General features: G+C 67.1%; 1 protein-coding gene across 1 annotated transcript; it reads left to right on the forward strand.

Moving 5' to 3' along the window:
• The first annotated feature begins 2,855 nt into the window (after positions 1-2,855).
• Positions 2,856-9,502, forward strand: PDE4C (phosphodiesterase 4C, cAMP-specific). The gene is made up of 15 exons (XM_010562302.1): positions 2,856-3,004; positions 4,943-5,131; positions 5,217-5,253; positions 5,364-5,428; positions 5,550-5,599; positions 6,204-6,316; positions 6,445-6,538; positions 7,067-7,245; positions 7,329-7,427; positions 7,499-7,663; positions 7,746-7,845; positions 7,935-8,089; positions 8,174-8,296; positions 8,504-8,686; positions 8,759-9,502. Exons 1-15 carry the CDS (start codon positions 2,856-2,858, stop codon positions 9,269-9,271), a joined length of 2,214 nt encoding a protein of 737 aa, XP_010560604.1. The 3' UTR covers positions 9,272-9,502.
• The last annotated feature ends 2,315 nt before the right edge of the window (positions 9,503-11,817 follow it).

Genomic DNA, 11,817 nt, shown 5'->3' on the forward strand with positions numbered 1-11,817 from the left:
GACACGACCGGGGGGGGTGTTCCCGAAGGGGGGGTCCCCGGTACGAACGTCCGAGCGCCGGGCCCCCGGGCAGCAATAACCGGGATGGCGGCGCTCAGCAGGAGTTAATTATCCCCTTAATGGGCGGTTAATTATTAGTCACCTCTGTGTAATTGCGCGCCGGCTCCGGGGGTTTTTCCGGTGGAGTTCCTGGGGGGGGGTCCCCCCTCCGGTGGCGACGGGGGGTGTCCCGGTGGCTCCGTGCGCTATGGACCGAGCCGGTCCCGGTACATCGGCTACGTCCTTGGCCCCGGTGTCCCCCCCCGGCCCCGGCGGCCCCCCCGCCCCCCCCGGGCCCCGGTGCCCCGGTGTGCAGCGCGGCACCGTGCTCGGCAGGGGGAGCCCGCGCGCTACCGGCGCCCGGTGATGGGGAGGGGGGGTCCCCGGGGGAGGGAGGGACCCCCGTGGTGCGGGGGGGGGACGACAAACACAGAAGACACCGGGCAGCAGCACCCTGCAGAGGTCCCCGGTACCGGTGCCCCTCACCGCCGCCCCGTTTCCCCACAGCGCTGCCGCGAAGCCACCGATATCGCCCCGTCGGGACCGGGACCGGGACCGGGAACGGCGGTAGGCGCCGTCCGACGGCGTTTCTCCGGGAGCCCCTTGCTGCCGCCGTTGGGATGCCGGTTGGCGGAGGGAGCCCGCGGTCCCGAGCCCGAGGGTACCCGGGTGGTCTTCACCATCGAGGAGAGCGGCCCCAGCAGCGGCGACGAATCCGAACCCCCCCGGTAAGAGTGGAACGGGGAGGGAGGGGAAGTGTTTGCTGGCTCCGGTGGTACCGGGATGGAGTTACCGGACAGGTCGCTGCCGTCGGTACCGCCTCCGGTTTCAGCACCGGCGGGCGGACAGCGGCTCCGGGGCACCGGCACCGGCACCGGCAGAGCACCCGCTGCGGCACCGCTGGGCTCGGGACAAAGCCCTCTGTCACCGGCACCGCTGCTCCGGCCCCGGCATGTCCGTCCTGATCAGCGTCTGTCCCCGTCACCTCCATCCTCAACAGCCCTGTCCCTGTCCCCTCCGTCCCCGTCACCTCCATCCCCATCACCCCATCCCTGTCACCCTGTCCCCATCACCTCCGTCCTCAACGCCCTCGTCCCTGTCCCCCATGTCCCCTCCATCTCCACCGACTCCATCCTCATCACCTCCGTCCCCATCACCCCCATCCCTGTCCCCCATGTCCCCTCCATCTCCACCGACTCCGTCCCCATCACCCCCATCCCTGTCACCCTGTCCCCATCACCCATCCCGGTCCCCATCCCCTGTCCTCATCCTCCTGACCCGCTCCTTGTCCCTGTCCCCTGTCCCAGCCAGGCTGGCCTGGCCCTGGTTGGAGATGACCTCGGTCCCTCCCGCTTGTGGCTCGGCCCCAGCTGTGCTGCTGCAGGGTTATTTTTGGGCCATTCCCCCCCCCCACACACACTCCCTGTGCGTGTCCCAGCCCGGCTTGTGGGGACAACACGGGGCTGGCACAGCCGAGGGACCTGGCTCCGGTGTCACTCCCTGTCCACTCCCTGCACAGACACGTGTCCGGTGGGGACAGCCGCAGCCTGGGAGGGGACAGGGACTGGCTGTCCTGGGGACGAGGACTGGCTGTCCTGCGGCCAGTCCTGCCCCAGCTGTCCCAGGGACTGCTGGCTGCCAGGCAGCCCGGGGGGGGGGCCAGCTCTGCCCCCGCCCCACCATCCCCCAGTGTCCCTCTGTCCCGGTGTCCCTCTGCCCTGATGTCCCCATGATCGTGCTTGCAGTCCCTCAGAAGTGAGGGGGCCCCCTCCACCAGGACCCCTATCTGGTGGGTTTCGGGGTCCCTGCAGGTGCTGCCATGGCGGGGGGGGGCCCATTGCCATCCCTCCTGGGTCCCTGCCAACTGCTGGATATTTTTGTGGCAGTCGGGAACAGCAGGTATCCATCCAGCTGCCTCAGCGGGGCCGTGGCGTCGGGCTGGGCAGATGCCAGCTCCCACGGCCGGGCCAGTGGCTCCCCCACGGGTGCCACTGCCACCGGCCGGGCCTCATCCTGCTGCTCCCTGTCCCCATCAGGCACGGCCCCAGGAGGGGGCTTGGCACGGCAGCAAGGGGGGGCTGGGGGCACAATGTGAGCCCTGGGGCGGGTTTGGCTCTCACAGGTCCCTCAGTGGCACCGTGGCACGGCCACACCGCATGTCTGGGATGCTCCAGGGTCAGACACGTCACTTGGTGGCACCATGGCATGGCCACACCATGTGTCTGGCATGCTCCAGGCTCAGCCGTGTCTCTCCGTGGCACCGTGGTGTGGCCACACAGTGTGTCTGGGATGCTCCAGGTACTGACATGTCCCTTGGTGGCACCGTGGCACGGCCACACCGTGTGTCTGGGATGCTCCAGGCTCAGCCGTGTCTCTCCGTGGCACTGTGGCATGTCCACACTGCGTGTCCGGGATGCTCCAGGCTCAGCCATGTCCCTCGGTGGCACCACGGCACGGCCACTCTGTATGTCCGGGTCGCTTTTGCCGTGTGTGTCCGGACAGAGCACCCCTGCCCTTTCGGGAGCAGCTGCAACCTCGGGGACAGCAGGGTGGCCGGTGGCACAGGGCCAGCGAGGGACCACGTGCCCGAGCAGCCGGGTGCACACCGGGCCGATGCAGCCGGGGGGGGGGACCCGTTCCATGTGCCGACTGCCGGAGCCAGACAGTTGTTTAATTTCCCAGGCGCTGGGCGGGAGGGGGATGGAAAGTTTCCCCGGGGCCGCCGGGGCAGGGGCTGGGACGGCCGCACGCTTCCTGCTCTGCACCGGCGGGCAGCGTGGCCTCGCCGCCGTGCCAGGGGTTCCCTGAGCTGCGCCATGCTGCCCACCGCACAACACTCGCCGGGGACTTCACCGGCGGCGTCCCCCCGCAATTCCCCCCGCAATTCCCCCGTCCTCTTCAGGAAACTCTTGATGAACCAGAGCATCCGCCTGCAGCGGCGCTTCACCGTGGCGCATCCCCTCTGGTAAGGGGGGGGACGCCGGCGGGTCCCCGGCAAGGGGCCACGCTCGGCCCCCGGGTGGGCGGGAGGAGGCACCGGGCTGCGATGCCGGGACGGGGTCAGTATGGCCCCCCCCCCGCCCCCCACCACTGTGTCACGTTCCCAGGGCTGTGGGGACGTGGGGGATGAGCAGGGGACAGCGGGGGTCACCACGCAGCCGGGGGCTGAGCCAGGCAGGGGGGAGCCGCCGGTTGAGCGTGGCTGAGCACTGGCGCACTCATTGCAGCGATGGCCAGGCAGGGACCTGGCAGATGTGACGGGCGTCTGCCCCACAGTGGCGGGGGGGCCGTGGCGGGGAGGGAGAGGGACTTTTCCCGGCACAGCAAGCCACCAAACCACCCACCGCAGCACAGCCGGGCACCTCACCGTGCCCCCCCCCCCCTCCCCGGAAGATATACAGGGGTTGTTTCGGGGTGCCCCCTGCCCACACCCCGGTGTGCCAGTGGGTGCCGGCCCCACCTGCGTGGGCGCCGTGGGGATCAGCAGATCCCTCCTCAGCAGCAACAGCATCTATTTATAGCGGCCCCCGGCCCCCCCCCTCATCACCACTGCCATCCGGCACCGCCTGGCGGTTATTAATGCCGACAGCCTGTCACCGAAAAAAAAAGGGGGGGGGGATTGATTCGGCACCAGCCCTGTGGTGGGGGGCTCGTGTCCCCCCCTGCCCTCCCTGGGGAGTCGGGGTTGTCCCCTGGGGTGGCAGAGGGGGGGGTCAGAGGTGGTGGCACGGGGCCGGGAACAGACACGGGCCTCACCAGCGAGGCCGTCGGAGCCACAATGCGGCTTTGTGTCCCCGGTACCATCGGGGACGTGAAGCAGAGGCAGGAAAACAAGGGGCTGCGGGACGGTATGACGCGGTGCCTGGCTGGCACTGCCGCTGCTGGGGACGGCCACGCCGTGGGGATCGGGGTTACCGGCGGCGTTGCCGAAGCGGGGAGATGCTGCCGGGCAATCGGTGTCCGTCCCGGAGGCATTCCTGCATCGGGTAGGTGCCGAGTTCCCAGCGGCGCGATGGGGATGGGGTGGTCCCAGTGGTACCCCCCGCTTTCCCAGTTCACCCAGTGCACCGGGGTGGCTCGTTCCCGTCTCCCCGCAGCGGTGGCGGCTGCAGGAAGGGACAGGGGCCGGGTGGCCCTCGCCGTGTCCCCGCGCGCAGTCTTTCCCATGACCCCGAGGCCAGTGGAGCAGGAGGGGGGTGAGGCGGCCATGGCCACCACGGGGACACCGCAGGTTCACTGTCCCCATCCCCCGTCCCTCCACAGACCTGCGTGGCTGCCAGGTGGCTCCGGTTGGGGTGTCCCCAGCCCGCCACCAGCACGTCCCCAAGGGTCAGGGTTTGGTTTTCCCGGCGGTTTCTGTCCTTTGACGTCCCCTGGCTCTGTGCCGTGGCAGGGACGCTGTCCCCCTCCGTGGGACACAATGCCCGGAGCCAGGGTTGATGGAGGTTTTGGGACTTTTGAGGACTTGGGACAATCGGGGACCGTGGTGCTGGGGACAGGGAGGGGATGGGGCAGGCAGGGGCCAGCCCTTCCTGGGGTCTCTGGAGCCGGGGGCTTCGGGGCAGGGGGTCCTGTCCCACCTGGGTGACATGGGACAACCTGCCTTTGCTGGCCGGTGTCCCCAGTCCCAGACTCCACTGCGCTGGCAGGGTGCTGAGGGGGTCCGTGTGCACTGAGTTGTGCCTGTTCTCAGCACCGGGGTGAAGGAACCAGTGGGGCCAGACTGGGCAGTGGCTGGTGTCACCGCAGGGGCCACCGAGCCAGGGCGTGCTGGGCTGAGCGGGACGGTGGCACAGAGAGCCTGGCAAACCTGGCGGCATCCCTGGGCTGTGTCCCCGCGCCCGTTGGCTGAGGTCCCTAGGCCACCCGCCCCGTGCCAGCCTCGTCCCCTCTCCCCTCGCAGCTTTGACCTGGAGAATGGCCCCCCCGGCCGGGGCACGCTGGACCCCCAGGCCAGCCCGGGTGCAGGGCTGGTCCTGCAAGGCACCTTCCCCCATGGCCAGCGCCGCGAGTCCTTCCTTTACCGCTCCGACAGCGACTACGACTTGTCCCCGAAAGCCATGTCCCGCAACTCCTCCATCGCCAGCGACCTGTGAGTGTGTCCCGTCCCCCCCCCACTGACTCCCCTGGGACCCCCGGTCCCCTCCCTGAGGCTCACACTCCCTTTGTTCCTGCAGGCATGGAGAAGACATGATCGTCACGCCGTTTGCCCAGGTAGGTGCTGTCCCCACACCCCGGTAAGGAGGGGACACGGCCATGCACCCAGCACCGGGGTGGGTGTCCCAGGGTGGTCTGGCCAGCCCCAGTCCCCTTTCGCCTCCCAGGTCCTGGCCAGCCTCCGCACCGTCCGGAGCAACCTGACCCACCTCCAGGACCGCACCGGCAACAAGTGAGTCGGCTGTGGGATGGCGAGGGCGAGGGTCTCACCTGGGTGGGGGACTCCGACCCGTGGCAAGAGATGGGCGCTGCCCTGGGGGTCCTGGTCGCTCAGCCCCTCCGTGTTTTTACAGGCGAGCGTCGAGCAGCAGCCTGCCCTCCGGGAGCAAGGCCAGCCTCGCTGGTGAGTGCCGGAGAAGGAGGGGGAAGATGGGGAGGATGCTTTTGGTACGAGCTGTCTGTCCCTATATCCCCAGGGATGGGTCCCGCTGGGCCCTGGGTGGGGGGAGCAGAGCTGCAGCTTTGCCCTTTGGGATCCATGTCTGGTTTTCGGCAGCTCCTCCCGCCTGGCCGCCCTTCGCGCCGCGGCGGCGGTGGAAAGGCTCCCGTTGACGTCAAACCTTCCATTAATAAAACCCAGGCGGTGAGCGGGGCCCCACGGGAGCCTGGCTGCCCTGGGGCTGGCCGTCACCCCACGGGGACGGCATGGCATGCCGTGTGCCAGGGCTGCTGTACGATGAGGATTGTGTGACAGGGCTGAGACCCGCTGCCTGGGGATGCTCGACCCCGGCCCCCGGCCCCAGCCAGTGCCCCGCATCCCCCTGTGCCCCCGTCCGCCCCGCTCAGGGGGTGATGTGAGCAGCCAAGCCGGTGAACCCCCGGGCTTGGTGTGGCACAACCAACCGCCGGGGCTCGGGGCGCCGTGGCCGGGACCCTGCGTGTGCCCCCGTGCTGGGTTGCCGTGCCATTGGCAGATCCCTTGCCAAGCTGGTGGGTGCCCCTGGCAGAAGATGCCCATCAGAAGCTTTCGCGGGAGACTCTGGAGGAGCTGGACTGGTGCCTGGACCAGCTGGAGACGTTGCAGACCAGGCACTCGGTCAGCGAGATGGCCTCTAACAAGGTAAGGGTCCCTGGCACAGAGTCCCCCATCACCCTGGGGGGTACCCCTGTACCACAGACCCCCCTGGGATGGGCAGCGGGGGGTCCTGCTTGCCCCCTGCACCGCTGAGCCCTGCCTGCTGCCCGCAGTTCAGAAGGATGCTGAACCGGGAGCTGACACACCTCTCGGAGACCAGCCGCTCCGGGAACCAAGTCTCCGAGTACATCTCCAGCACTTTCCTGGGTGAGGACCCTCCCCTGGGGACACCGCCTGGTGTCACCTCTCTGCCAGCAGCAGGGTGGGCTTCGCACCTGGGCACGAATCCTGTGGTACTGGGTGCCCGCTGGGATGGTGCCAGTGGCTGGTGCTGCTTGCTTCTTGCAAAGAAATTTAAAGGGGGAGTGGAGGGGGGGGCTTTCCCAGGTGTCCCCATGGGATTTGCTGTCTTGGGGGGTGTCACAGCCTTTGTCATGGCTGGGAATGCTGGTGCATACTGGTGCATACTGGTGTATATCGGTGCACTGGGGCTGTCCCTGTGGTCCCGAAGGGTGCCCAGGGCAGGGTCTGGGTCCTATGGCAGGCGGTTGGCCCCGTGCAGGGGGGTGAGGGAAAGCGTTGGGTATCCCCCATGAAGCCCCCCCCCCCGTTGCCATGGCGTTGCGGTGCTATCCTTGCCAGCTGACATCATCAGCATGACCGGGGAGAGGGATGCTGGGGAGGGGGAGTGGGATCAGGCTCCCACCCTGCTCACGGCCCCCCATGCCGGCCCAGACAAGCAGCATGAGGTGGAGATCCCCTCGGCGCTGGCCAAGGACAAGGAGAAGGAGCGGAGGAAGCGCCCCATGTCCCAGATCAGCGGCGTCAGGAAGCTCACGCACGGCTCCAGCCTTGCCGCTGCCGGCATCCCCCGTTTTGGGGTGCGGACGGACCAGGAGGGGTTGCTGGCCAAGGTGGGCCCCAGCGTGGGTGACCCGGCTGACTGTGGGGTCCCCGGCGCTGGCCCCGCATGGACGCCTGTCCCTCTGGTCCCCAGGAGCTGGAGGACACCAACAAGTGGGGGCTCAATGTGTTTAAAGTCGCCGAGTACTCGGGCAACCGCCCGCTGACGGTCATCATGTACAGCATCTTCCAGGTGAGCATCCCAACAGGATGTCCCCGTCCCTGTGCCTGGATGGGGACGAGCCACCTCCTGCCTCCCTGCAGGAGCGTGACCTGATGAAGACCTTCCGCATCCCTGTCAACACCTTCATCACCTACATGCTGACTCTGGAGGACCACTACCACGCTGACGTGGCCTACCACAACAACATCCACGCTGCTGACGTGGCTCAGTCCACCCATGTCCTCCTCTCCACGCCTGCGCTGGAGGTGAGCCCTGATTGCCCGAGGCCACCAAGTGTGTCTGGCGGGGCCATAACACACCTGCAATGCCTTTTTTTACCATTCCTAGGCTGTCTTCACAGACCTGGAGATCATGGCTGCCATCTTCGCCAGCGCCATCCATGATGTTGACCACCCTGGTGTCTCCAACCAGTTCCTCATCAACACCAGTGAGCCAGGGTGCAGGGATGGAGCTGGGGGGGCGCGGGGGACCCCGGCATCCAGGAGCCACTTTGGGGTGACCGGTGCCATCTCGCAGACTCGGAGCTGGCGCTGATGTACAACGACGCCTCAGTGCTGGAGAACCACCATCTGGCCGTGGGCTTCAAGCTTCTTCAGGAGGAGAACTGCGACATCTTCCAAAACCTGAGCAAGAAGCAGAGGCAGTCACTCCGCAAAATGGTCATTGACATGGTATGGGGTCGGGGGGGGGATCTGGGCTGGGGGGGCTTTGTGGTGGGGTCAGGCTGAGCCCCATTCCTGCCTTGCCCTGCCCAGGTGCTGGCCACGGACATGTCCAAGCACATGAATCTACTGGCGGATTTGAAAACCATGGTGGAGACCAAGAAGGTGACCAGCCTAGGGGTGCTGCTGCTGGACAACTACTCGGACCGGATCCAGGTGGGTGTGGGGACACAGGTGGGGAAACCTTCCTGGAATTGCAGGTGTTGGTCCTGGCTCCGGCCAGGGCTGCCAGGATGTCCTGTTTGGTGCCACCACCCCTCCCAACCCCAGTTAGCCATGGCCAAGGAGGTTCCTGGCGCAGGGGTGGTGGCTCTGGGGGACAAAGGACTTTTTAGGTAAGCGATGCCGTGGCTGTGTCCGCAGGTCCTGCAGAACATGGTGCACTGCGCCGACCTCAGCAACCCCACGAAGCCGCTGGAGTTGTACCGGCAATGGACTGACCGCATCATGGTGGAGTTCTTCCGCCAAGGCGATCGGGAACGGGAGAAGGGGATGGAGATTAGCCCCATGTGCGACAAGCACACCGCCTCCGTGGAGAAGTCCCAGGTGGGGCAGCGGTGTGGGGTTGGGGGGGAGGCCACAGAGTCGGGCTGGGGGCTCAGGTCTGTCTTCCCCCAGGTGGGCTTCATCGACTTCATCGCCCACCCGCTGTGGGAGACGTGGGCCGACCTGGTGCACCCCGATGCCCAGGAGATCCTGGACACGCTGGAGGACAACCGGGAATGGTACCAGAGCATGATCCCGCGCAGCCCATCCCCACCGCCCGAGGGACCTGGAGTGTCCCCCGCCACCACCGACAAGTTCCAGTTCGAGCTGACGCTGGAGGAGGAGGGTGAGTCGGACACAGAGCTGGAAGGGGCCGAAAGCCCCTTGGATGAGGACAACAGCGGCTCCAAGACACCAGCCACAGACGACTCGGAGTTGGCCGACACCGAGCATCTGTCACCCGGCCCCGGGGACCAAGATTCACCTGTCACCCACCCCAGGGACGTGGACAACCGGCAGGCGCTGGAGGGGACGCTGCCGAAGGATGGCGGTGGTGGCGGGTGCTCGGTGCTGGGGCCTGAGGGCAGCCAGGGCCTGTGCTTGGACACAGAGGGCAACGTCACATTCCTGCCCCTGAGCACGTAGCAGCACTGGCCGGTGGGTCCCCTCGCTGCCATGGGGACGTGGGACTGGGCGCTGCCCTGGCAAGAGCTGGGGGCAGTGGGCTGGCAGTGGAGAGCACCGGCACCGCAGGGACCGGGGTGGCCGCCAGGACATGGAAGAATCCTAAGCGTGTCCCCATGCAGGAGCTGGGCAGGTCCTGATGGGCACAAGGATGCTGCTTGCCCTCTCCCAGCAACTGTCCCCTGCTCCCATCCAGCGTCCCTGTCCCCTTCAGACAGGGCTTGGGGACACTGTGCTCCTGCCCCATCGCAGCCCTGGGGACATCATGCCCCACAGGGCTCCAGGAGGAGGTCCCCCACGGGGCCAGGCGTAGGCAAAAGCATTTCGGCGTCTCTCTGGTTGGCCCCTTGCAGAACAGCAGCCCCACGGCGGGACGGCGAGGTGGGTGAAGGGTGCTGGAGACAGACCCCAGCACGAGGGACCTCAGTGTGGCCAGGCACCAGGGCACAGCACAGGCACGAGTCAGTGGTTTATTTATTTGGGGATAGGTTCACTTTTTAAAGCCTTTTGTAGCTCACTTTTTAATACAAGCCTCACCTAGGTGCACTCACACGCGTTCCTGTGGCAGAAAGATGCATTTCTGCTCTGTGATCAGCACTCGAAATGCTGTGTTTGTACTTTGCACTTTGGGCCCCAGCGGGCACTGCAACCCCCAGGGCAGCCGCCGGGGTCCTTTTGGTTTCTTCCTTCACCTTCCAGAGATTAAACCTGGTTTGTTCCCCCCAAAATGTGAGACTTGTAAGCGCCTCTTTTTACCGTGCTGCTGGCAGGGGAGCCATGGTTGTGCCGGTCAGGCCAGTGGCCCCAGAGACCGGTGTGGTTGGTGGCCCTGTCTCCTGCTGGGCAGCAGGGAGGGCCCTGCTCCGTCTTTGAACAAAAGCAAGCTCCTCCCTGGAAATGTCGATCCATCACTGGCAAACACAACCGGCTAAGGTAAATATTTAATCGCCGGCTTGGCGTGGCACAGAGCCCGGTCCCCCTCTCTTCCGCATTGCTCCCAACGGTGATTTGTATCTGCAAACATGTCCCCACCCGTGGCACTCTTGGCATGTGGGGCCCCGCCAGCTCTCACCCCACTGCCCGCCCCGTGCTCCCCCATCGGCAGTGAGGCTGTGGGAGCTGGATGTTCCTTTCCCAGCCCAGTTGGTTTCCAGGGCTTGGCCAGGAGTGCCGGGTGCTGCACGGGCGGGTGGGTGGCTCTGTCCCATCCCTGCCTTGCAGGTGGGTGCTCGGGCATCCCCTGCTCTCTCCCAGCAGAGAGGGGCTGCGTGCCGGCAGGTCGATAGGAACCAGGTGAGGCTCTGTGCTGCCAGAGCTCCGTGGGTGGCCTCATGCTGCACCCAGATCCAGTCCTAGGCTCTCTGCCAGGCTGGGAGCACAGCAGGAGCTGGTTGAAAAAGCCCTTTTCACCCCTTGTTTGGCTGAGGGGCTTGCAGCATCCATGCACCAAGGAGGGTGGTGGAGCCTGTGCCTGGAGGAGGTGAGGGGCAGTAGCCGGATCCATCCCTGCCTCCCGGTCGTGCCTTGACGGACTGCCGCTGCAGTCCCTCTGCTTCTGGGTGCTCCAAGCCGTATTCCTGCTGGGGGTGCTGCTGTCGGGCAGCTCCAGTGCCCACCGTGTCCGTCCAGGCTCCAGGCAAAGCCCCAAAGAGCCAGGGGCATCTGGCTCTGTCCTCCCACCGGCTGTGGCATCCTCGGCGAGTCCCTGCGGTGGTGAGGAGCTGCACCAGGATGCAGGCCCTTGAGTCCCCAATGGCCGACGTGCTGCCACAGGCAGGGCAGGGCAAGGCAGGGCCAGCCTAGGAGGCTCCAGGCGTCTGCCGGGCTCCGGGCAGGGCAGAGGCAGGCCCGGGCGAGGGCAAGGCTGGTGGGCAGGGGACCGCTGCTGCCCCAGGGCCTTGGACCCCCCCCCCGGGTCGGGCCTCCGCCACCCTCCCCATGGGGCCCGCCATATGCTGCCTCCCCTTAATCCCCGCTGATTGCCTCAGGGCGAGGGAGGACGCAGGGGCCCGGGCAGGACATGGCCGCCCACCTGGGCCCCTCGCCTCAGCTTGGGCCGGGCACTGGGGGTACTGGGAAGCACTGGGAGCAACCGGGCTTCACCTCAGGGCCTGGTGCCACTGTCAGGGGATGGAGTCAGGCTGCCTGTGGCCGCAGGCCTGAGGGGGGCCGGCGATAGGGGGTCATGTCATGACATCGGAGGCTGTGAGGGCTCGCCCCCCCCTTCAGCGGCCAGGACTCCCCCCCCCCCCCGAAGGGTGAATGGTCCGCCCCGCGCTCCCCCACCCGGCGTGGGGATGGTTCAGCCCCCAGCCCCTGGGCTCCGCCGGACCACACCACTGCGCGCCGCGAGGGGGGGAGCGGCGCCCACCACCGCGCCGGGAGAGGGGTGTGTGTGTATGTTCTCCTTCCCCCCCCACCCCGCCCAGCCTATCACCCACCAGCTGTCCATCACAGCGCGCTGCCAGCCAATCACCACTCCCCCCGGGGCCCTGCCTACTGACGCC

Source organism: Haliaeetus leucocephalus, unplaced genomic scaffold (genome assembly GCF_000737465.1).
Source record: "Haliaeetus leucocephalus isolate CR32 unplaced genomic scaffold, Haliaeetus_leucocephalus-4.0 Scaffold157, whole genome shotgun sequence".
Classification (NCBI taxonomy): Eukaryota; Metazoa; Chordata; class Aves; order Accipitriformes; family Accipitridae; genus Haliaeetus; species Haliaeetus leucocephalus.